This window comes from Saccostrea cucullata, unplaced genomic scaffold (genome assembly GCF_032062105.1).
Source record: "Saccostrea cucullata isolate Sc308-1 unplaced genomic scaffold, CSIRO_AGI_Scuc_v1 ctg4027, whole genome shotgun sequence".
Classification (NCBI taxonomy): domain Eukaryota; kingdom Metazoa; phylum Mollusca; class Bivalvia; order Ostreida; family Ostreidae; genus Saccostrea; species Saccostrea cuccullata.
This window is the reverse complement of record NW_026932037.1, coordinates 1-26,686: the sequence shown is the minus strand read 5'-3', so window position 1 is coordinate 26,686 and position 26,686 is coordinate 1. Positions and strand designations below refer to the sequence as shown.

Sequence of the window (26,686 nt, the reverse complement as noted above, 5' to 3'; positions counted from 1 at the left end):
TATGACATCCTGCTTTTCCCAAGCCCTTGTCACTTCTACGTTTATGACATTAGTAATGATGGTATTATAACTATGGAAGAAATTACCAACTTTTTTGGAATATCCGGCGCCAAAATTTTCAGAGATCTGGATAAAAATAAAGGTGTTGAATTGTCCATTTGTATAATTGTATAAAGGTCTTTATGAGTAATAGTTTACCTTTTTATAATTTAATTTAACTTGTAACACGTCATTTGATTGAATAAAAGATTTATCCATTTTGTATTTTGCTTCGCGGTTTATAAAGCGTAAACTGCCCCAAGTTATGTTATATCGGATAACATAAGTTGAAATAAGCTTCATTCCTTAAATGGAGTAGAGAAAAACTATTTACGATGACAAATGTACATTCTTTGTGTATGAATGAATATTTTTTTTATAGATGGAAAAATAACAAAATCTGAATTTTCCCTACAAGTTCCATTTGTGATCCAAACCCCAAAAAGGCCCTAGTATCTATAACCCCATGAAGAGCAAGATACGAATTGAAAAATCATGTACATATTCTGAATTCTGACATCCTAATTCTGAAAAACTTGTGTTATTTCTGCAATAAATGTTTATCAATTATTTAAGCTTTAAGTTCTTTTTTTATTCACAAATTAAGAATATGCAATGTTTTTTTTTTCTGTTTCAAAGACCAAATCTATAAAGCATAATTTTTTTTTCATTTAACTATCAAATTTCAATACTTTATTTATTAAAGATAATTTATTTTCTTACTAACAATTATTGAAAATTTCATTGCTAAAAGGTTACTTGAAAATTATGAAATCTTGAGTAGCAATAGAAACTATAAAATAAATAGCTTTTCGGAATTCCAAATTTAGGGTTATTGACAAAAGTTTATGTTATTCATGCAAAGGAAAGTCAATCGGGATTTTTTCAGGGTAAGGTAGAAATAACAGGAGGTCTTAAGAATGTTGGTGGCGTCATATTTAGATTTTGGAAGATCAGACAGAAAAAGGGAAGGAGGAAGGGGGGGGGTCAGACATGTTGAATCATACTCAGGTAGTGTACATTCAAATTTGTTCAAATTATGACCCCCGAGGGTAGGATGGGACCACAATGGCCGATCAAATTTTTACATAAGAACATATAGGGAAAATCTTTAAAATTTTCTTTTCACGATTCATAGGGACAGGAAAGATGAAACTCGTATTTAATAATCCTCAGGTAGTGTACATTCAAGTTTGTTCAAATCATGACCCCGTGTTAGGGTGGGGTCACAATGGCCAATCAAAGTTTTACATAGGAATATGAAGGGAAAAATTGTAAAAATTGAATCATACATTTTCTCTAAAGATGTTGTGTAGGATATTTACATGTGAATTTCTAATTCTGATGCTATGTATGTTCTATTTTTAAATAATATCTAATTCAAAATTTCAATATCAATATAGCCTATTGGGTTCTGAGCTTAAATAGCAAAAATTTGCAATAATGATCAATTGATAATGTTGAAATAAGGCTCTTTCTCAAGTCGAATATCTCATTTCACAAGTCTTCTTAGGTGGGTAAAAAATGTGTGGTTGAATTTCTTTTATATCATAAATAAAGAGACATTTTATATCCATGAACAAAAGATCAAAGTTCAGAAAAAATGAATATGAGGAAAAATTTGTATTATCGGTTGTGCCCTACCATAATTAGTGGAACAATGGAAGCTCTTCATAAATTTATGAAAATTATTTTTGAGAGAGTTACCTCTCCTGGTTAACTAATTGTTAGTTTTCATCTTTTTCACACATGCACATGTTAAACTATATTTATTTTCTAATCTATCTCTAAACTGTACTTAATGACAGTTTATGCGAATTAATTCATTGTCATAAAACCTAATTCCATGTATTGGGTTGAGTAAGGTTAGAATTAAGACAGTTTAAGGTACATGTAAGACACAATGAATGTAATCAAAACACAATTGTTCAAACTCTTATCTTCAAGAAGAAAATGTTAATGTTAAGGTGAAATTTGACGTAACGTCTTGATTTTACAAATCATATTTTATCAGATTATAACACGCATTCTCTGTAAGCACCAACGAATTTACTATAGGGCTTGGAAACGACATGTCTCGGATTTTGATGAAATTTTCACCATAGGTGTGTCTTGGTACAAAACTAATAAATATGGTGTCGGAAGTTCCACACGTGCACTTGGTTGCCATGGAGACGGATCCATTGAATTCGGCCATTTTTGGCCCATTTTGACTAAATGAAAACATGAAAATTGAGGAAATGTAAATGAATATTTATCGGTATCTAATATACTCTAACAAAAATCATTGGATCATATGATAACGCGAACGTTTAAGGTACACAGGGCATATAATCGTTTATTCTAGAAATATTCCTCCTGTAAGAAAAAAGTCATGCAAACTGACATGGTTTCTAAAAATTTGAAAAATGAGGAAATCGGAATTTTTTGAGATCTTAGAGGCTAAATAAGAAAAATTGTCCGCGGAAATTTCCCAAATCTTATGTGTGTTGGTATACTTGGGAATAAGTAGTGTCATCTCATGAAAAAACATAAGTGGGCTTTTGATCCTATTTTTAGTAACATGTATCTATAAATGTGAAAAATCAAATTTCGGCAAAGTTTTAATTGTCATTGCTGCATAATTAGAAAGTATTTTGCCAAATTTGAGCTTTTAATGACAAGAGCTGGACACAACTAGCTGGTATGGATAATGGTTGAGGGGAATTCCCATGTCTATTTTTAGTATCAGGTGGCTAAATATAGATAAGTCTCTGAATATTAGGAAAAATGGCATTTTTGTTCTAATAGGAAGCTTCATATAAAAAGTATTCACAAATATAAAGGTTTCTACAATATGCTTTAAGAATGTACATGTGTTTGTTGAAAGATTGCAACAATATTGAGGATGGACTCTTGTTCCTTTTTATGGCAACAATGGTCTAAAAATAGATTACTCGAAAAATTGAGAAAATGTAGATTATTACACCTTTTCGGGCACTTTATAGATGTAATTGCAGCATAATTAGGAAATATATTTTAAATTTGAGATGTTAATGACAAGATCTGGATACCACTAGCTGGTATGGATAATTGTTGATGGGAATTCCCATTTCTATTTTTATTGTCAGGTGGCTAAATATAGATAAGTCTCTGAATATTAGGAAAAATGGCATTTTTGTTCTAATTTGAAGCTTCATATAAAAAAGTCCTAGAAAATAAAAAGCTTTCTACAATATGCTTTCAGAATGTACACGTGTTTGTTCAAAAATTGCAACAATATTGAGCATGAACTCTTGTTTCATTTCATAGCAACAATGGTCTAAAAATAGATTACTCGAGTAATTGAGAAAATGTAGATTATTGCACCTTTTCAGGCACTTTATAGATGTCATTGCTGATTACTTGGTAAGTATTTTGTAAAATTTGAGATGTTAATGACAATAGCTTGACACCTTTAGCAGGTATGGACAATGGTTGAAGGGGTTTCCCAATTCTATTTTTAGTATCAGGTGGCTAAATATAGATATGTCTCTGAATATTAGGAAAAATGGCATTTTTGTTGTAATTGGAAGCTTCATATAAAAAGTTCTAACAAATATAAAGCTTTCTACAATATGCTTTCAAAATGCATATGTGTTTGTACAATAATTGCTACAATATTGAGGATGGGCTATTTTTAGTATCACGTGGCGAAATATAGATATGACTCTAAATATTAGGAAAAATGGCAGTTTTATTCTAATTTGAATCTTGAATTCTTAAATTAGAATATGTCTTTACAAATATAAAGCTTTCTACAATATGCCTACAAAATGAACACTTGTTTGTCCAATAATTGCTACAATATTGAGGATGGACTTTTGTTTCTTTTTAAAGCAACAATGGTCTAAAAATAGATTCCTGGAATAATCGAGAAAATGTAGATTATTGCACTTTTTCTGGCACTTTTTAGATGTCATAGCTGCATAATTAGGAAGTATATTGTAAAATTAATTTGAGATGTTATTGATAATAGCTGGCCACAACTAGCTAGTGTGGACAAAAGTTGAGGGTGGGTTCCTATTTCTATTTTTAGTATCATGTGGCGAAATATTGATATTAAGGCCATTTATAGGAAAAACTTAAAAAATCTTCTCAATTGCTCTGTAAACTAATTCCTGATTGTCCTAATTCTAGTCTTTGACAATGTACCTGTATTTTCATCTACAAGTTTATTTTGTTCAAAGACTTTTAATTTTTTTTAGACGAAGACTCAATGAGCGTATTCTATATGGCAGTTTCTGTGGTCTGCATATTTTTTTTAATAGTCACCATATTTCGAGAACCTTTTGTCATTTTTTTTCAAATTTGTCACAAAGTATCTAAGGATTTTTGTTAATTCCAAACATAGGGATTTTCTCTTTAAACAATAGGAGATAGTAGGGAATCTAATCTCTAATAACAAGATCTTGTTAAAATGCCATTTCACTGATCAGTTACAGGGTTATTCTCAGATGACTGTTGAAGCCCTATGGTCTCTTGTATAAGAAGGTACGGTTTGAGCTTTATTGTGCCTTAAAAAATAATGTTCTTAAAAAGTTGTGAAATTGGCTTTAACAATCATTGAGTAGATGATTATGATAAATTATTAAATATGACACGAAGGGGGGTCGTTCTGGATATATTACGTCATTAATTTGGTACTCTTCTACGTTTAATGCAGAGAAGCCTCAAAATAACTCATTTCTGTGCTGATTTTTCTTTCGCCACCGTCGCCCTCTTTAATTTTTGGATATATTATGTAAACTGCTATGAAAAATCACATACCGGGTTTCTCAAAATCTTTCTGGGCGAGAGTGGCAGAGTATATTTTCTGAAAGAAAATATTCCACTGAAAATTGATGTCTTCTGGCATTTTTTAAAGAAAATACGGGAAAATACACAAGTTAATGACGTCACAATTAGCATTTAGGAGGACATATGAGAAAAATGATTTGTGTATTTTTTCTGCAGGGAATTCTAGAGTGAGTTTTGATTTCAAATATCACTTTCATATTTTAGAAAAATATAGGGCTTACTTTGTATTGAAACTGTACCTTGTTCTTTGTTTCTATAAATAGAACTGGAAGTCCTCATTGATTTAGCATATTTCAAATATAAGTAGAACTGTTACTACCGATATTACATATAGTTTATACTTATCAGTCACATGATTATTTTATTAGGGAAAACTTTATTATTCACATGATGACTGCAAATTTTCAATTGTCAACTTCCTGTACTAATATAGCAATATACATGTACATATACATACCCTTATCACCTACATATGTGGTTTTTTTTCGCATAATTAATTCGTTACGCAAGAACATGTTCTTCCTGTGAAATTTGTTAAAACCAGGCAAGCAATTGACAAACAAGTTGATGAAACAAGCATATGTAGAGTCCGATTTGAAGTTATCATTTCGCAAGTTAAATGGTCGATGCAATGACTGCAGGTAAATACAACTTATCATTCAGTCAAATGCTGACTGACGTTTTACATACTAATTGTTAGGCCGTTATTTACACACTGAATTGTCTACGGATTTCTGGGGTTATTTCATGACAAGGAGAACACTGTAGATGTGACCAGTCGGTATATTCACTCCTACATGACACTTAATCCAATGTTTTGGGAGATCTATGTTTGCTCTGCGCCCAATTTGCATTGTCTAAATAGAATTTGAGCTTGAATATAAGTTGTTCTCACCATATTCCATTTCGTTTTCATCATTCATTTAGTCTACAAATTTTCCATCAAATTTATACTCATTTTGTGGCAGGGGTGACAAGAAGCTTTTATGGATAAACTTTTGCATCATTCTGGAAGACATCCAAAATCAGGGACCAAGAAGTGTCTTATCCTATCTTGTTCTTTTGATATTCTACCTCATATATTAAGACGAATCAAAGGTTTATTTTTATGTTAAAAATAGGAATGAGAATTCCCTCAAAACATTTTAAATTTAGTAATTTCTTTCTAGTGCTTGACAGTGACATTATGTTTCTAATAAAGAGTATTCAAATTTTCTATCAATGTCTAAAACAGTGCAAAAATCTATATTTTCTGAATACCCCAATGAATCTACTTTTAGACAACTGTTGTTATAAATATGAGAGAGCCTGTCTTCAAAAATGTGTCAAATATTAATTTCCCAGATGTTCTTGTTCATGACATATTGTGTACAGCAGTATATTTCGTAAATATGTTTATCAATGAGGCTCCTTTAATGGAAAATTGTTATTTTTCTTCGTTTGCTGAGAAGTTTCTACATATGAGTGGGTGTGCTGTAAATAGAAAAGAGAGCCCCCGTTCAGATAGTGTGCATTTCACTAAATAGTTTGGAAGTATTTGTCAGTCACACGTCTACCGTAAATCTGGAAATTTTACGACGATTTTATTTTACGAATTCGGGTCAAAATAGTGCGTATTAATTTTTGCGTTTCATAATTTTGCGAATAACCACTGCTTTGTTAACATTTCTCGTATTTGTAATTTATTTTTCAGAAAACTAATTTTGTGAATGCAATGAACTCGCAAGTTTGCTAAAAATTTATGTACAGCAAAAATTTCCAGACTAACGGTATAACATTTATTTTTCTTTCCAACATTGCCTGAAAAGGTACAATGAACCATATTTTCTCGATTATTCAAGGAATCGTTTTAGACCATTGGTTCTATAAAAAGAGACAAGAGTCTGTCCTAAATATTGTAGCAATTACTGTACAAACAAGTGTTCATTTCGAAGGCATATTGTAGAAAGCTTTATATTAAAGACATTTTCTAGGAAGATTCAAATTAGCAAAAAACTGCCATTTTTTCCTAATATTTAGAGACAAATCTTTATTTTGTCACGTCATACTAAAAATAGAATTGGGAAACCCCTTCAACCATTGTCCACACCTGCTAAAGGTGTCAAGCTATTGTCATTAACATCTCAAATTTTACAAAATACTTACCAAGTAATCAGCAATGACATCTATAAAGTGCCTGAAAAGGTGCAATAATCTACATTTTCTCAATTATTCGAGTAATCTATTTTTAGACCATGTTGCTATGAAATGAAACAATAGTCCATCCTCAATATTGTAGCAATTATTGTACAAACACATGTGCATTTTGAAAGCATATTGTAGAAAGCTTTATATTTGTTGAGACTTTTTATATGAAGCTACCAATTAGAACAAAAATGCCATTTTTCCTCATTTCAGAGACATATCTATATTTAGCCACCTGATACTAAAAATAGAATTGGGAAACCCCTTCAACCATTGTCCACACCTGCTAAAGGTGTCAAGCTATTGTCATTAACATCTCAAATTTTACAAAATACTTACCAAGTAATCAGCAATTACATCTATAAAGTGCCTGAAAAGGTGCAATAATCTACATTTTCTCAATTATTCGAGTAATCTATTTTTAGACCATTGTTGCTATGAAATGAAACAAGAGTTCATCCTCAATATTGTAACAATTTTTGAACAAACACGTGTACATTCTGAAAGCATATTGTAGAAAGCTTTACATTTGTTAGGACTTTTTTATATGAAGCTTCCAATTAGAACAAAAATGCCATTTTTCCTAATATTCAGAGACATATCTATATTTAGCCACCTGATACTAAAAATAGAAATGGGAATTCCCATCAACAATTATCCATACCAGCTGGTGGTGTCCAGATCTTGTCATAAACATCTCAAATTTTACAAAATATTTCCTAATTATGAAGCAACTTCATCTAAAAAGTGCCTGAATAGGTGCAATAATCTACATTTTCTCAATTATTCGAGTAATCTATCTTTAGACCATTGTTGCCATAAAATGAAACAACAGTCCATCCTCAATATTGTAGCAATTTTTGAACAAACACATGTACATTCTTAAAGCATATTGTAGAAACCTTTATATTTGTGAATACTTTTCATATGAAGCTTCCTATTAGAACAAAAATGCCAGTTTTCCTATTATTCAGAGACATATCTATATTTTGCCACCTGATACTAAAAATAGAAATGGGAATTCCCCTCAACTATTATCCATACCAGCTAGTGGTGTCCAGCTCTTGCCATTAAAATCTTAAATTTGACAAAATACTTTCTAATTATGCAGAAATGACAATTAAAACTTTGCCAAAATTTGATTTTAAACATTTTTCTAAAATATATCTATTTATAGATACATGTTACTAAAAATAGGATCAAAAGCCCACTTATTTTTTTTCATGAGATGACACTACTTATTCCCGAGTATAATAAAACACATAAGATTTGGGAAATTTCCGCGGACAATTTTTCTTATTAAGCCTCAAAGATCTCAAAAAATTCCAATTTCCTCATTTTTCAAATTTTTAGAAACCATATAAGTTTGCATGACTTTTTTCTTACAGGAGCAATATTTCTAGAATAATTGATTATATGCCCTGTGTACCTTAAAAATTAACGTTATCATATGGTCCAATGGTTTTGTTAGAGTGTATTAGATACTGATAAATATTCATTTACATTTCCTCAATTTTCATGTTTTCATTTAGTCAAAATGGGCCAAAAATGGCCGAATTCAATGGACCCGTCTCCATGGCAACCAAGTGCACGTGTGGAACTTCCGACACCATATTTACTAGTTTTGTACCAAGACACACCTATGGTGAAAATTTCATCAAAATCTGAGACATGTCGTTTCCAAGATTTTTTGGTGCATACAGAAAATGCATGTTAATATGCATCAAGTTAAATATTTTTTATTTTTCAGATATTTTTTGTTCTTATGTTTTTTTTCTCTCAAAATTTGATTATTACACACGCATAGCATATAAACTACTAGTTTGCAAAATACATTAATACTTATACTTTATTTTCCTGAATATCAGTGTTTGGTTTCAAGTCATTTATTGAAGAAGCATGGTTTTTCCAAATAGAAATTAAAAGGAAACACAATCTTCCACCGTTGTGTATGATACATGACAGAGACGCAATAAGGGACCCCTCTGATTCTGTTAGGGGAGGGGGACTAGCGGCCTCTGAAAATAAATCAGCAGAGCTTCAAAATAAATAATGTATCCTAGTCTGACATGATAATTCATAATGTATACTTAGTTAGTTTTGGAGTTTTCTGGAGGCGGGGGTTAGGACCTGTGTTGACAAGCTTCAGAATGTGTACATTGTAACCCATCGGTTGAAATTCTTGAAATAAATACACATGTCGTATTAGATGAATAGAAAATTACGTATAAGATGATATTGAATAAAAGTCAATATGGACGACTAGTTGAAACAAAATATACCTGAAAGCACGAGGTAGGTAAACAATTGACTTCAAGAAAAGTTCTATCAACGGACTGATTGTCTATATATTCTAAAGCCCCGTTCACATGCGCTGATTTACTCACCAGATGCAAAATATTTACCCTGTTGTAAAGGTTGATTTGCTATGCGTTCACATGGTAATGAAAATACGATAAGAATGGCATGATTTATTAAGTTTAACAAAAATGCTGGCGGATTATTCGAGGTTCAGAAGATGGAAAATATTTTCTTACTGTGTATCTTTAGGTTTTTGCGCAGGGATAAGTAGTTTAATGGACAAGTAGGCTAGGAAAAAGTCAACAGACTGCTACGACATAATTGCTTTAAATTTGCTTGATGAAGCTCAATGGATTGAGAACTTTCGAATGTAACGATGTAAACTATTACTCAGCTCTTAAGAAAAAAAATGTGTTCAACAGTCAAAAGGGGTCCAAAAACAAGTCGCTATGATATTGTACTAGCTGTCGTCGACAACAGAGTACCGTATAATTGGGAACTTGTTTGGGGTTTGAAAATCAACCGTGTATGATTCTGTGCACGAAGGTTTTCAATGCTATTAACGCTAACCTTCTAGAGAGATATGTTTACAACCATCCCCGTATTCAGATTCGTCATATTAAATTGATGCTGGCGTTCCTCTCGTTTTTATCGTTCTTCCGAATCCAGTTTTGCTTTTTCCACTTCTATTTCTTTCTTTGCTTCCTCAAATTTATTTTAAAGAATTTATCTTCAGACTTTTTGTTTGTGGACTGAAATCTTCCAGAACGTCACCAAGAGCTACATGTACCTCCAATTAACTTTTCTTTGCTTTCTTTCCCTTACCGCTTTTTTCATTTTACTATCCTCCTGTAGGGGTTTTGGACCATTTATTTAGCTTTGCTTGTTGTCTCCCTCTCTTTCTTATCCCTAGTCAATATATTTTTGGGCTGATTCTTCCGTCAGGGGATGTATTGCATCCATGGTCACGTCTGCATTTTGGTCTCTTTTTTCAGCAGATTCTTCCCAATGCCTGTTCGATTTGTTGTCCATCGTCACTACTTTCCTCGCTTGCGGAAGAGAAATCAGCAGAGCGTTTACGAATTCCACTTTTGATCACCTTAACTGGGGGAAATGCAGGTCGTTTTCTAAAAATTTTATCAAGTTTTTAAAAATATTTGCAAGTTTTCCTTCCCTTTCCACTTTTGTTCATGTTACCTTTGCACTAGGTAGACGATATTTCCCATTGAAATCGGACTTTCAAGCATCACCTTATTTTGAAATAGTCTTGTATACGATTAAATGGTCCTCAAACCTTTTCTTATGTGTAACACAGATAAATTCAAATATATATAAAAATACAATGCGATGTTTTGTTTGTAAACCGCCTTGAAATTGGTGAAAAAATAACTATTTTTGTAGTTTTTTGTTTATAAACATACCCCTCCCCCCGTAACACACAAAAAGATTTGGTATGAATTTGTAAAATGACAGTCCATATTACCTGTAAAAAGAAATTTTTGTTAATAGATTATCAATTGGAAATGTAATGCCAGATTAAACTATGTATGTGAGGAAAAAATATTCATGTCTTTGTAAAATTCATTCATTCTGATGTGTTATTATAATCTAATTTTATTACCACAAAACTCTACATATTGATCTTGTTTATAAGCTGTAAAACACAAAAAGACCCGTATTTGAAGGTGACCTGGCCCTAAATACTAGTTACAGTGAGATTGATATAGACTTCTTTTTTTTTCCCACACAATCTCCACTGCAACAAGGGTCATACTTCTATGGTGTTAAATGTATACTTTGTTATTATATATATATAAAGGGTGCTAATTTGTTTTGAGATATTTATGTATATGTATGAAAATGAAGCGTCAATAATTGTATATTAGTATAATGGTGTTAAACGTATACTTTGTTATCATATATAAAAATGGTGCTAATTTGCTTTGAGCTATTTATGTATATGTATGAAAAGGAAGCGTCAATAATTACATATTAGTATAATGTGAAAAAATTCTGTTCAAATTGTGGAGATATATAATGAAATACTATATCGATCCAGGGAGCTCCTGGCACCCCTGGTGTATATTGTATGTTTTTGAATAAAAGATTGAAAAAAAAAATCCACCACCTGCCTTTAGTATACGATCTTTTCTTTCAAAAAGTAAATACTCAGATCTTTAGAAATCGTTGTTCTACTTAATTTTCCTGAATATCGGTGTTTGGTTTCAAGTCATTCATTGAAGAAGCATGTTTTTTTTCAGATAGAAATTAAAAGGATACGCATGACATTAATATTTCACGAATAAAAGAAGTAAAACGGATTTGCTTGTCATGTACATTTGTCAATATCAATACACTCCTTAATTAACTTGTAGAAATTGACGTTCTGTCTTCATAATTATTTTTTATTGGTATCAAGATCGTGTCTTTTTCATTGTAAAAGGAAATTGAGTACTCCGGTATTTTAACAATGTTTATTAACAACTAAATCAGGTACATGTGACAAATTTCTCCAATAGTTTAGAAATGTCTGTAAATAGGTCTTAAGGTTCATCGATACTCTGCCAAGAGAGATAACTCTTAATAACATAAATGTCTATTATTCTTTTATAGATTTGTCAAGTTGAAGTCCTTTTTGTCCAATTTTGCCCCTCAAGCTATGCTGTAATTGTTTGCATTTTACTTATAAAACACATTTCTTTTGGAAAGTCATTGAGGTTCAAGCAACATTTAATATGAGTGAGCAGAGGGTTTATGAATCTTAAGTTTCTGAATCTTCATCCGATGTGTATGATACATGACAGAAAAGCAATAAGGGGTCCCTCTGATTCTGTTAGAGGAGGGGGACTGGCGGACGCCGGAAATAATTCATCAGAGCTCCAAAATAAATAATTCATGATGTATACTTTATTAGTTTTAGAGTTTTCTGGAAGTTGGGGTTAGGACTTGTGTTGACAAGATTCAGAGTTTATACATTGTAGCCTAACGGTTGGAATTCTGGAAATAAATACACATGTCGTATTAGATGCATAGAAGATTACGTATAAGATGTTATTGAATAAATGGCAATATGGACGACTAGTTGAAACAAAATGTGCCTGAAAGTATGAGATAGGTAAACAATTGACTTCAAGAAAAGTTCTATCAACGGACTGATTGTCTATATATTCTAAAGCCCCGTTCACATGCGCTGATTTACTCACCAGATGCAAAATATTTACCCTGTTGTAAAGGTTGATTTGCTATGCGTTCACATGGTAATGAAAAATAAGATAAGAATGGCATGATTTATTAAGTTTAACAAAAATGCTGGCGGAGTATTCGAGGTTCAGAAGATGGAAAATATTTTCTAACTGTGTATCTTTAGGTTTTTGCGCTGGGATATAAGTAGTTTAATGGACAAGTAGGCTAGGAAAAAGTCAACAGACTGCTACGACATAATTGCTTTAAATTTGCTTGATGAAGCTCAATGGATTGAGAACTTTCGAATGTAACGATGTAAACTATTACTCAGCTCTTAAGAAAAAAATGTGTTCAACAGTCAAAAGGGGTCCAAAAACAAGTCGCTATGACATTGTACTAGCTGTCATCGACAACAGAGTACCGTATAATTGGGAACTTGTTTGGGGTTTGAAAATCAACCGTGCATGATTCTGTGCACGAAGGTTTTCAATGCTATTAACGATAACCTTCTAGAGAGATATGTTTACAACCATCCCCATATTCAGATTCGTCATATTAAATTGATGCTGGCGTTCCTCTCGTTTTTATCGTTCTTCCGAATCCAGTTTTGCTTTTTCCACTTCAATATCTTTCTTTGCTTCCTCAAATTTATTCTAAAGAATTTATCCCCAGACCTTTTGTTTGTGGACTGAAATCTTCCAGAACGTCACCAAGAGCTACATGTACCTCCAATTAACTTTTCTTTGCTTTCTTTCCCTTACCGCTTTTTTCACTTTACTATTCTCCTGTAGGGGTTTTGGACCATAAGCATTGCTTTTTGTCTCCCTCTCTTTCTTATCCCTAGTCAATATTTTTTTGGGCTGATTCTTCCGTCAGGGGATGTATTGCATCCATGGTCACGTCTGCATTTTGGTCTCCTTTTTTCAGCAGATTCTTCCCAATGCCTGTTCGATTTGTTGTCCATCGTCACTACTTTCCTCGCTTGCGGAAGAAAAATCAGCAGAGCGTTTACGAATTCCACTTTTGATCACCTTAACTGGGGGAAATGCAGGTCGTTTTCTAAAAATTTTATCAAGTTTTTAAAAATATTTGCAAGTTTTCCTTCCCTTTCCACTTTTGTTCATGTTACCTTTGCACTAGGTAGACGATATTTCCCATTGAAATCGGACTTTCAAGCATCACCTTATTTTGAAATAGTCTTGTATACGATTAAATGGTCCTCAAACCTTTTCTTATGTGTAACGCAGATAAATTCAAATATATATAAAAATAAAATGCAATGTTTTGTTTGTAAACCTCCTTGAAATTGCTGAAAAAATAACTATTTTTGTAGTTTTTTGTCTATAAACATACCCCCCCCCCCCTCGTAACACACAAAAAGATTTGGTATGAATTTGTAAAATGACAGTCCATATTACCTTTAAAAAGAAATTTTTGTGTCGGGGGGGGGGGGGGGGGGGGAGGGAGATGTTTTAAAAATATTTTCCGTTTTCCGTTTATTTCTTTAGTGAAAAACACAAGTTTAACCAAAATTTTTAAGTTATCTCTCCTTGTTTTCCCAAACAAGTAATGTTTTATGGAAATTCATATAAATATCTATAAAAATACTAAAAATCATTCAAATATGTTAACCTTTGAAAAAGTAAATTTGAATCTTGCCTGAAGCAGGCGCAAATTTAGACCTGGTGTACATAAATTTGCACATACAGTAAATTCAAAATTTTTTTAGGGTCAAATTTGAGAAGTTATGTATGTAACATTTTACATTTCATGGTGGACATGAATTCAAATGTCTCTTCATACCTTGAAAACAACGAAAATCAAACCCCCTTTTGAGCAGTCCCGTTGACATACTCAAATATATACCCGTGTGCAGATTTTGCATATATGCAAAATTTACACCCGGTGAATAAATCAGCGCATGTCAACGGTACTTAAAAATAATAAGAAGGCCTATCTAATGTAAAAAAAAAAAAATAAGATGATTGAGGTTTATCACATTTCACCCCCTATTGCTGCTCTCTCCAGACCAATTGACTAAAATGGCAAAACTGATTTTTTTTTACATTCCTTTACACAATATTTTTCTTTCAATTCCTTAATTCCGTCAAAAAAATATGTTGCATAATTTTGGAAAAAAAAAAGATTTCCCCACTTACCTACCGACCCAAAAACAGACCTTGAATCAGGAGAGGGCAGTTTAGCAACACAATGTTTCTTGGCCTTGTATTAAATATTCAAATATATATATATGTATCGATTTTTTTTATACTCATATAAGGAACGTTTCTGCTTAAGATACCTTAATTGAGAGTTATAGAAATATGATAAATAAAAGGCACTGACGTTGATAGACTAAGGTAAGAAGAATCAAGTCTGATGAGAATTAATTATAAAACACGTAATTTTATTTATCTGTAGATGTGTAAAAACCATTTAAGTTATTCTGAATCAACTTTAACATTTTGACTGCTAATGACATTATTAACAAGGTTACATATATAAATAATGTGTAGTTATTTGGTATATAAAAGAAAAACCAATTCTGTACAGAACCAGGTCTACTTTATATGAGGAGTCTATCTTTGATTGATTGTATATTGCTTAATGTTCCTCTCGGGAATTTTTCACATTCATGGAGACACCGACACTTGCCGGTAGAGAGCTGCAAATTTTGTCCTATACTCGGCACTCATGGCCATTAAGCAAGCAGGGATCTCTGTCGTGAAAGCAACAACTGCGACACCGAACCTCGGTTTATACGGTCTCATCCGAAGGACCGACCTCCATGTCTCACATTTGGATTCGAGCCCGCGACGTAAGGATCAATTCTTTACATCACGACTCCAGAGCAGACTCTCTAACCACTATTTCTATCTAGTGTATATGTTTTTGATACAGCGACCTTAAAGTGGGTAATACTCAAACCACATTATTTAGTGTATCGGGGTCACTTTCGGGCATTTTGAATCACCGGTTTAATGGGTAAAACGGACATATAACAACGTTATAATTAATGAATTAGTTGGTTTTGTTTATCAAAAGGCTCCAAAAATAAATATTAACTAGAGCAAATCTTGTTGAAAATCAACGAGTAGGTCTTCCGTCCTGTTTTGACCGGAAGGGACGTCAACAAAAGAAAGCAATGAGTTAAGGTAGCATTCTTCTCTGGTTTTTGACTAGATGAAACATTCAAAGTATATTTGCTTTTGTGTCTTATATATTTAGATGTAAGGGATTTAAAAACCATATTTTTCTTTCCTCATCACAATTGTACTACTTAAAATAGAAATGGTAAACTGCGTTTGAAAACTAGCAGGGACTATATTTTTGGCGGAATGATGATGCTTTTCAAAATTATAACAGAGCAATCTATTTAGTTATAATCTTTATACAATCAAAGACTTGAAGAAATTTTCAAATGTAACTAAAATCAATAATAAGGGACTAAACTTTCAAAATATATAAAATAAATATGATTTTTCAAACAAACTAGAATTATGTTAGCTTTTAAACGCTCCCAGTCAAAGTACAGATTTGAGCCAAAAAATCCATAAAATGTATTTTTTCTCTCTTAGTAAACGATCAAATTTTTTTGTTTTTGTATCATTTTGTGTATTTATAAGACTACTTTATTATATGTCAAAATAAGAAAAAGTTAAATATAGGAAGCATATGAAAATAACTAATATACCGGTATCCTAAAAAATTAAGGAAAACAGAGAAAATTCGGATTAGCCAATATCAGGTTTAGTTAAATTATTTATGAAAATTTGGTAATATCATGCTATAGACCCGATATAGTTATATCTTTTTATGCAAAAAGAAAAATCTTTAAACTTTTGAAATAGTAGTAGGCATCACATGATTTGCAACAGTATTTTTTATTCTAAATGTCAAGGAAAAAGATAATGACCTTGACATGACCTTGCCTCTCATATAAAACGGTCAAATTTAATTTCACTGATAACATCACTTACTGATATTGTCTTCTTGATTCTGAGAAAATTTCATTGATTTTTAAAAACAAGAAATGAGAAGAATCCTACCTTAAGGTAAAACCAATTACATTGGCATTTTTTGCTTACTACTGACCGGAAGTGACGTAATTTGACGACTTTGACAATTTCGGCATCATTTCCGGCGTACATCGAAGTCACAAGGCCAATACCTCTTATAAATTTATACCCTGCAAAACAATTATCTTATAGTGAAAAATTAAAAGCACTAACTTTTAGCTTATATTGATTTTTAATGATATACATGCATACATACAGTGTCCTTTCAACAATAGATGCTGATTGTAAGTACTAGACATCGTTATACCACTAAGTAAATGATCTAATTAATAATCAATTTTTATAGATACACTCTTCACAAGTCAAATCTTATTGCTGGTTAAGTATAAATAATTTTACTGAGGAGGTCGATTTTATAAAATGAATCCTACATGATTAGTTATTACTAGGGATGTCAACGAATATTCGAGTACTCGACTATCGTTCGATCATACCGACTATCGACTAGAATTTCTGTAGTTGGTTATTCGTTAAAAATGTGTTTCATCAAAGTAATTTTGAATTCAAGGCAATCAACTTTATTTACAGATCAATATTTTCGTATGTGAAGTTATGGGTATGGTTTAACTGTTCAACGGAAATTAATGACGTCGATGTACATGTATGTTCTGCAAACATGTCTTCAAAATCTACAGTTTTGGTATAGTTGGTGATTGTCTACCTCTTACAGTTTTAAATGGAGAAGGCAATTGTTTAGTTTAGTAGATTCAAAATAAGATCTGACATGATCAGAAAGAATATGCTATTACAAAATTGTAAATACATGTAAATTGGGCTCAGGTATGAACGTAATTAAACCGTGTTTTCTTTTTCTGATATTAATTTTATAATCACAATCATCGATTGTTTGCAAAAACATTAATTGTTAAACTATATCCCAAGCTCTCACTCTCTCTTTGTTTTTATAAGAGACACGCTTTAATTGTTTACCAGTCAAAATTCATTGACAGACACGTAGAAATCGCTTCAATTATAGGGTGCATGTACTACCGTTATGTAAAAAAAGGACAAATGCGAGCGTTTCACTTTGATATCCTCCATTTTGATAAAATGTGCAGCTAATATATATTTTGAAATTAAATACATTGGATACATATTGAAGTACATTTTTCATTGTACTACGTAAATGTTTCATAGTGATAGCGTACGTTAAATATTGTAAACTCGTCTGTATAAGACAAACAGTAATCAAAGTACTGAAAGTACTGAAAAGCGGTTAGCATGCTTTCATCTAATATGTACCGAAAAAAGTGCATGAAATGATGATATTTAAGTATGCATATCTTTGTCCAATGTTATCAGAGAAAAAATAACAGGCATTCTGTTTTTGTAATACTTTACTTAATAGTAAAACCAATAACATTCCAAACTGATGTCACAGATGGATGCAATCTAATTAAAATTAGATGTTCCGAATCCGCTACTGCTTCTCAGACATCATCTAACAACATCATATTTGGGGTCATGTAAGTGTGAATCTTCGATTAGCCAAAGAAAACGGTTCCTCCGAAATCTTGGCTTACAGTTCACATGGGTTTCTTGTTTTCAACACCGAACCAAAACACCCGAGGAGTTTTGTAGTAAACAAAATATGCATTGCATAAGCTGTGTTATGTATGACGTGTGGGTGTCTTGTATAGTTTGTGCTCTTTCGTTTGCATTATTCACGTGCAGATGCCAGACTGCAGACTATACATGAAATTGATTCCAAAATTACTTTAATTCAACGTAAGACAGTATCAATAATGATGATATGTAGCCGTGGAATTAATTTGAGAATTGTTTACCGAGGTTTGAATCTACATGGCCAAAGTTTTTGTGTTTACTAGTACATGTATTCATAATCGAAAGGTCGCTCTGATGTGACCCCGAATGGGATGTTAGATGTTTGAGAAGCAGTAGCGGATTTGGAACATTTAAATAAATTTTAATTAGATTGAAATGCATGTTTCAAAATTTAAACATGAGATTTCTTCAGTTTGAAAGACAGGAAATGCATTTTTAAAAGTTCTCTCTTGGTGGCATCCTATCGTTCTCTGGATGAAAACAATTATGTTGATGTTGAGAATTTAATTGTCTTTCATGCTCTATTGAATCTGAAGTTAGGTAATTGTAAAGCCTAATATAGCAAACAACTAAAAAAATGACAAATTAAATTCTTTAGAATAATGGATTTGGAGTAGTGTAGATCTACAGCTGGCTAGTCAGAGAAAAAAAGGATGACTGAGCAGAGACTTTGTAAATGAATTGATATCAAAGAGCTCCAGTTGTGTAGGCTCATCGCGGGTATAACCTTTCAACGTGGGATGCTTACTTCTTCTAGGCAACGGATCCCACCTCTTGAACTTTCAGGAGTCAGCTTTTCTTCTTAAATCGATCATTGATCATTCTGTATTTTTATACAGATACTGAATACTTCCGTTTAGTAATATTATGAACTACTACTTGTACGGGAAGACTGGCGAGTAAACAAGATTATCAAGCTTTATGAAATGTACTTTATTGACTTTTCAAACAAGTAAATGTTCGAATAAAGTAAATGGTATATGAGAATCATTTAAAAGAAGTCTTGCACAATATGTCTAGATAAGGACATAATGTGTATTTGCCATATACTCTTCATGCAATATTGCTCTCAAATAAAACATGTGAAAAGGAAAGTTGTCTAATCAAAAAATACTAGTATTTAAAAATTCAAATGTACACTTAAAGTCAGTGTAACTTAAGAAGTTATCAGTGTCACTTTCTTCAATATGTCGGTTAAACAATATACACTGATTTCTTTTCTATCAATGTGTCTCTAAACACCTGTATCTTAATTTAATTCTTCTCAAACGCTCAAAATAATGATCGACAAACTGGACAAATTCAAATTTAAGAAGGATTTTCACAGCTAATAATACGTTCCCTAGGAATTAATCAAATTTTCAAAATTTATAAATAAACATTTTTAATCAACCATACAGAATTACCGAAAAATAAGACAAAAGAGAAAGACTGTATTATTTGTCCGGAATTACCCCGTGTCCAGAATTGGACGGATCTCCCCTAAGTATAAATTTTAAATTTTTGCTAATTGCCAAGACTTTTCATACCTCATTCTTCTGTGAATAATAATATCGGTTGATTTTTAGAAGAGGGTCACAATGCCGATTAAAATTAATATATATTTATCCTTTTTTTTTCAAAATTAATTTTACTACTTTAAGTGCCCCATTATTTTTTTCAAAACTAAAAGTAAGTGATCCCTTATGATCGTTTGTACATGTAATAAATTATCAAAGACGGAGCAGAGAATTTACCCCTGGGAGCTGAGCTTTTAAAACTGTTTATTAGACAGAGAAGAAAACAAACGTTTCATTGTGGAGGCAATCCTATTGTTTCCATAAAAACGTTACAAAAAGTGTAAAACTTGCAGATGTATTCGGTGTTTTTATAAAAACGTTTTTCAGGTATGACTTGACTTAATAAATGGTGTTTCTTAATACTTTGGCAAGGAAAATCAAACTCGATCGAGAGATTTGCTGATGTTTTTGCAGTCTGTAATAACCTTCAACCTGCTGTATAATTAACCGTATCGTTCAACTTTCAAAAATAAACTAACAGTTGCTATAAATCGCGATCGCACGATGTACATGTAATAAGGACGAAATTCTCAGTTCTTTGAAGTTAGTGTTCTAAGTATTGTCAATGCTTTGGTAAATACTAATAAGAATTCGATATAATCGTTATAATAGCCACTCTTCGTACACAGCATATTGTCAATCTTTCACCAGGGGGCGTATTACGCCAACAGTATACAAATCATAGGAAGCGCTTTGCTGAAGTTACCGTTGTCGATAGGTAGCGCCTTGTGGAAGTTTCCGGTTTTGGTTGCAGAAGGATAAGGTTACGTGCGATAAAGCGATGTCGATAGGTAGCGCCTTATGGAAGTTTCCGGTTTTTTGGAGCCCATGCCATAAAGCGGTTAGCTAGCTAACCGCTTAAAAAATGACATGAAAAATTAATTTAGATTAAACGAATATTCGATTATAGTTCGCTTAAAGCATCCGACTATTCGACTAAGCTGTCCGAATAAAATTGACATCCCTAGTTATTACCGAATAATGCACATCCTCTGGTCAAATGTATGATTTCACGAATTTCATATAGAGGTCTTGAAGGCCATATTTCAAACTTCTTGGGCTAAAGATGTGTTGTTTTTTTCATACAAAGAAAATTTCTCCTGGATACAAAATTCAACAAAGAGCAAGAGCCACATTTTTTGCCTTATTTGGCTCTGACAATTTCTGTAAAATCAAAACCGCTCTGTTTAGGTTGCAAATGCAGTATTTATCACTTGGAGTGCTGATGACCATGTATCTTTAATCATGACGTAAGTTTCCCTCTAGTCAATGCATTATGACGTCATAAAATGAGCCATTCTCCTCATTTCCTGTATACACTGAACCAAACTTCTAAGTGTTCACCTCACATTTTTGAAGTTTTAAAGAACAAAATCAAACAATAAATAATTTCTTTAATTCTTGGTTAATGATGCATATTTAAGTGCAATGTAGCGTAAATTTCATGTTAGTATCTCGTCAGAATTTTAAGCAAATTGTCAAGGAAATGATGTACCCTCAAAATGAAAATTCGCACAAAAAAATCTCGATGGAGTAGGACCCACTACTCGCTCTATTACTTCAAGACAATCTTTATTGTTGGATACCATGTACCCCTGAATAGGAGATTGACCCATCTGCTGCCACACCTACATGTACTGCATACTAAATCTTTTCAAACCATTGAAATTGTGAGGAAAGGGGGGGGGGCTTTGACATTTCTTTTAAAATCCCAAATGTGTTCAGTGGGATTCAGATCCGGGAATTTGACAGTGTATCGTCACACAAGTACCTTTTGGTCAATATCCTTGGGTGTTTAGCACGTAAGTGCGCCACTTTAAGGATAATTCAGACTGCTTGAGCTGATATAAGACTGCCACGAGCAGCGATTTTTTTTTTATCATTTTCGTACTATTGAAATGGTTTGTTTCTATGTTTCTAAGATTTTTTCAGGACACTTGAACACTCTCTTTACCTGGTATAACGAGAAATTTTATCTAAAGATGAATATTAAGGTCACTTCCGGTGTGATTAAATTTTGTCAAAAACTTTCAATTGTGATAAATTGGTGATGAAAAATGAGCACAGCCTATATAAAAATGTGTTTAAATGGGTTTTTGATATTGTTTGATAACTTTTAAAAGTAATATCAAGTACAATTAAGCACTAAAATATAAATAAGTAAAACGTGGTGCGAAGATTGTCCAGATATCAATATTCCAACGGCTCTCCCCTCTACATCAATGGTTATTTTGCCAATGTTTTGTGTTTTTTAGTGAAACCAGTATTTAAATTTTGATAATGATCACAAAAAGATGCTTATTACACAAAACACATGCTGCAAAGTACAGATTTATTGTTTTAAAGCTTCGTCACGGAACATTGGTTTTCATCGGTGATATTGAATTTTCTTTCTACAGTTGTTGAGAAGACCCATTTGTTGTAATAGTGTGAAAATATCATACCATTCTATAAAGTAGTTTTTAAATAAATGCATTTATTAAAGTGAACACTTAGAAGTTTTGTTAAGTGTATTCCTTTGAAAATGGCCTAAAGTTGAAGTATTTTTCAATATTTCATATAGAGCACAACCTCTGATCCAAAATATGCAAATACATTCGGAAAGATCTTTTTCTGAAGATCAAAAAAATGTTTTATTTTTTGGATTGCAATTTCTCAGAGCCTGTTTTCCAATATCTGGATTCTCCAAAAAAAAATTATTATAGGAAATGAAAGCACCAAGTGTCTACTTTATTTTGATATATTAAATGGGAAAGAGGGTGATATTTATTTCTTGTAATTGATGCAAGTACAGGGCCATTTTATGCATAAAGTTAACCCAGCTCTTTGTTTATAAAGCTTAAAAAAAGGTCTACGTATTTTAATTACCTAATTCTTAACCATGTAACGTTAACTCACATATTTAAATTATAACTTTTAGGGTTTCCTTGGTGACGTCATATTTTGAAGAGGCATTAAAAGATAAGCCACACTTGTTTAAAGAAGACTCGGTCAAAAGCGGCATGGATAAAACTTATCCCAGAAACTGTACATCAAAAGAACACTTGAACAGTTCAATGCATGTCAAACACAATAATATTGAAGCGACTTACACAGGACTGGCCATTGGTATTCTAGATTTGCTAGTAAACGGAGCAGTGTTTGTTATTTTAATGAAAGACAAGAATGTACGAAAAAATCCGTATCTCTTTTTAGTTCTCATGTTGTGTGTGAGCGATTTTACGGTCGGGCTCGGAATCATATGTGCCCTTCCAAGTTTTATCCAACCTCCCTTAATCAGGAGCACGCTATTTACTGTCCTACAAATTGTTATGATGCTTAATGGCCTGTGTTTATCACTCTTGCAGACATTTTTAATAAGTTTACAGAGATACCTGGTTCTGTGTAAAGAAAGATGGAACTTGTTTATTTTTCAACACAACCGGAAGTATTACGTATGTATCGGCAGTTCATTTGCCGTGACGTTGATGAACTTTGTTCTCATTTCGCCTCCTCAAAGGGAACTGGATGTATTGAATGACAGTGCTTTGTCATTTGTCTATCACGGGCATTACTTAGCACACTCGATTTACATAAAATTTCTTTCTTTGTCTCTGTTATCACTGACACTAATCTTGTACTCAGTAACAGTTCGCCATGTTCTAAAAACTTACAACAAAGTTAACCCTATTGGAAATAACATGTCCATAAATGTTAGGACAATCCAAGTGCAAATGAAACCTTTGCACACTATTCCCCGTACTACAAGCGATAGAAATACAAACTGTCACAAAAACGTGCAGTCTAGGAGTCGGCGCCATTTGCTCTCACTGAGACAAAGAAAAGTTGTCAGTTCTTTGAAATTAGTTGGAGTATTGATAATACTTCTGCTTATTTGTACAGGGCCTTTTATTTTTGTAGTATGGAATGACAGCGCGTCCTCAAATGTCAATCGTGTGTTAATTTCATTATGTATTCTGAATTCTCTTATAAATCCATTTATATACTTATGGAAACTGTATGATATCAAAGGAATTATTAAATCAAGAATATGTTTTGTTAGACGATAACAAATAAAATGTTTCACAAAGATATGTCATACACATGTACATGTACAGACAGTCCCACCCCCCTTAAGGAAGATAGCAATGAATGATACGTGACTTTCTATTACCCTTTCATTGACGATTCGTGTTTAAATCATTTGCTTTGTCCGTCTGTCTGTACGCACCAGCCTGAACATTACCCATAACTTTTGATTGGATGAAGCTTTGATATCTTTACACACAGTGAAAGAATATCACTTTAAATGAATATGTTACCTCGAAAAAAGGGTCCAGATGCGGCAAACGTAACAGTGAGAAACAAGCGATCAAACTATACATGTATATTACCATTGTTACTCGTATTTACTTTTTAATCCGACACATATTTTGGGTCTTCCTTAGGAAACATGGTCACTGTCACTATACTAGTATTCAAAAGGGGGTGGGGTGTCATTTTGTGAGCTCATTGCTAACAGTACCTCAAGTTTTAAATTTAATTTAATTTTTAATTGTGTCGTCTGACCTAAAAGCTGCTATTATTTTTTCTTTACTTAGTTTTAACTTGAGCTCAAAAATATTAAAACGGAAGTTTTTGCATTAATACACTCCATTATGTTTTCACTGGTGGCGGTGAATCTAAAGCGAAAAGATGAGGCATCATGAGTCAGGAGACAGAAAACATGTGTTTTATACCTCAATAAGATAAGCAAATTCATAATTTCATAGAAGATTAAACATTGTAGATTAATTGCTTTTTAATGAAAGTAATTACGTGATTGAAAATAAAAACGACAATAGTTCTGAGGTTAAATTATCTATGTAGAACTGAATGCGATCCCGACAATTATGAATACGCTGACCCTGTAAATACTGAACCAAAGGATGAGGATCGATACAAGGAAGTATGTGCACAGGCCCGCTTTAGGAGTGAAATATTGGGATGTGAAGAGTTCGACGCGTACGGTGAACCATTATCAAAGTCCGACAGCGCTGTAAAGAAGTCAGAAACGATGAGCTTGATTTGATTTTCAACTAGAAATGATTTTCCATCATCCTTCATACACAAGCATAGAAAGAAAACAAGCAGATCAAGAAATCTACTATTCTACTACTATTTCTTCTAAAGTAAATAAAGTAATGAAATACAGAACCACAAGTCTACGAACATTTCAAAGGCAATGACAGGGACTGTTCCAAAATATAGTTATTACAAACCTTGTACTGATTTGTGTCAAAACTGTCAGGAATTGGAATTTGTAAATATAATCTCGAACAGTGGTCATCTTGCTGAGGAGGAGAAGTAGCAATTACCTGAAAAGTACAAAAGTCATGTTCAGATTGCAAAGAACAAAAGAACTATTATCTTGAGCAGGTCAAACTAGCTATACAAAATTTTCCCAAAAAGTTTTTCCACATGTTTAACCTAATAAAGATTATATATAAGACATACCATGTCATATATATATATCTACATTTATGGGACAGAAACATGTTATATATATGTCATAATCAGATTTTCTCTGAAATTCTGATAAACTTCAAATGTTATGAAATGCTTAACCATATCATTTGTTGGTAATATTAATTTTAATAAAATGTTAAATCTTGGAAGTCTTGAAGCTGATTATTCTTTTAAGTATATAAGCAAATTTTTCTTTTAAAAAAGATAGGTGAGCTAGAGCCGTAGTATTTTTCCTTTTAATACAGAAAGGAGGGTTCGTGATAAACTGTTTTATTTTGCTGAATTCTTTAATGTTTAACAAGACTGGAGTCTTATAGTTAGAGTTATGATTTTTGTGAATTTTTTTCATTGAATTTAAATCATATTAGTGTGGAACTGCATTATATCAATCGCTTATCGTTCATGCCAACAGACTTTGAAAAGGAAAAAAAAGAGATTTGTTTTATGAGGTTGACGATATTATCCAGGAAGGTGGTATAACTCGCAAGGTAGATATGTCTAGAATCTTGGCGTCATCTGACCTAAGTTTTTGTTGTGTAGTTAACTTTAAAGCGTAAGCTACACAAAAAATAAACAAACTTCAGAATCAATCAGAAAAGGCAAGTGTTATTTAATGACACAATGAAATTGTTATCATACAGTCTGTCTATAGTAGTTTTCACAGAATGCCCGACCGTGAAGCCGAGCATGTGTATTCCATAAATATGCAGTAACGTCTAGAGCGCTAGGAAAAAAATAAGATTTTTTATAGGTAACCCTACCACAGTCAATTCAAACCATATAGCATTAATTACTTCTGTGATTTTGCTCAACAGGTTCCTATTTCACGCAATGTGTTTGTGAAACACTGATGCCCCCGTATGACAACATAGCGAAGATTAAGCTTTCTGAATGCAGATCAAATATGTTTGTACCTAAAGTAAGGCCTTTTCACAAAAAATGCAAATGTGAAATATAAGTACATCCCTCATTATATGAGGTGTTTTTATCATTGAATGAAGTACGTTTAACATTACATGCGGTAGTTCTATCATATAATCAGTGAACACACCAATTTAATATGTACTTCTCACATTATACTCAGTCAGTTTCTTCATCATTCAGTGTAATATTTCTGTTATTATAATGCTGATGCTCGTTTAGTATTATATCAAGTCAATTTAATTAGCATACTGTACGGTACATTTTGCATTTTGTAATGATGTAGACACAGTATTACTGTAATTTGCAGTGCTTTCTTCTTTATGTGATCATCTTTCTCTCTTTGGTTCGCTTTTATCCTTTCTCTCAATCGACCGAAATGTCAAAAGATGCAATGATTTCTGTCTGATGAAATTCTCGTATGTAAGTAAATATGTGCAGGTATTCGTTGCTTATGACCTTATAATAAAGATGAATTAAATATGACAATGCGCATTACTGTTAAAGTGCGCATTTAAAGTATCGGTACTTATTATTTTTTTCTTAAAG

General features: G+C 32.4%; 1 protein-coding gene across 1 annotated transcript; it reads left to right on the top strand.

Annotated features, from left to right (window-relative positions):
- LOC134234330 (uncharacterized) lies at nucleotides 1–23,931 on the top strand. The gene is made up of 2 exons (XM_062716378.1): nucleotides 1–142; nucleotides 22,650–23,931. The coding sequence occupies exon 2, from the start codon at nucleotides 22,732–22,734 to the stop codon at nucleotides 23,776–23,778; it is 1,047 nt and encodes a 348-aa protein (XP_062572362.1). The 5' UTR covers nucleotides 1–142; nucleotides 22,650–22,731; the 3' UTR covers nucleotides 23,779–23,931.
- Nucleotides 23,932–26,686: the final 2,755 nt, after the last annotated feature.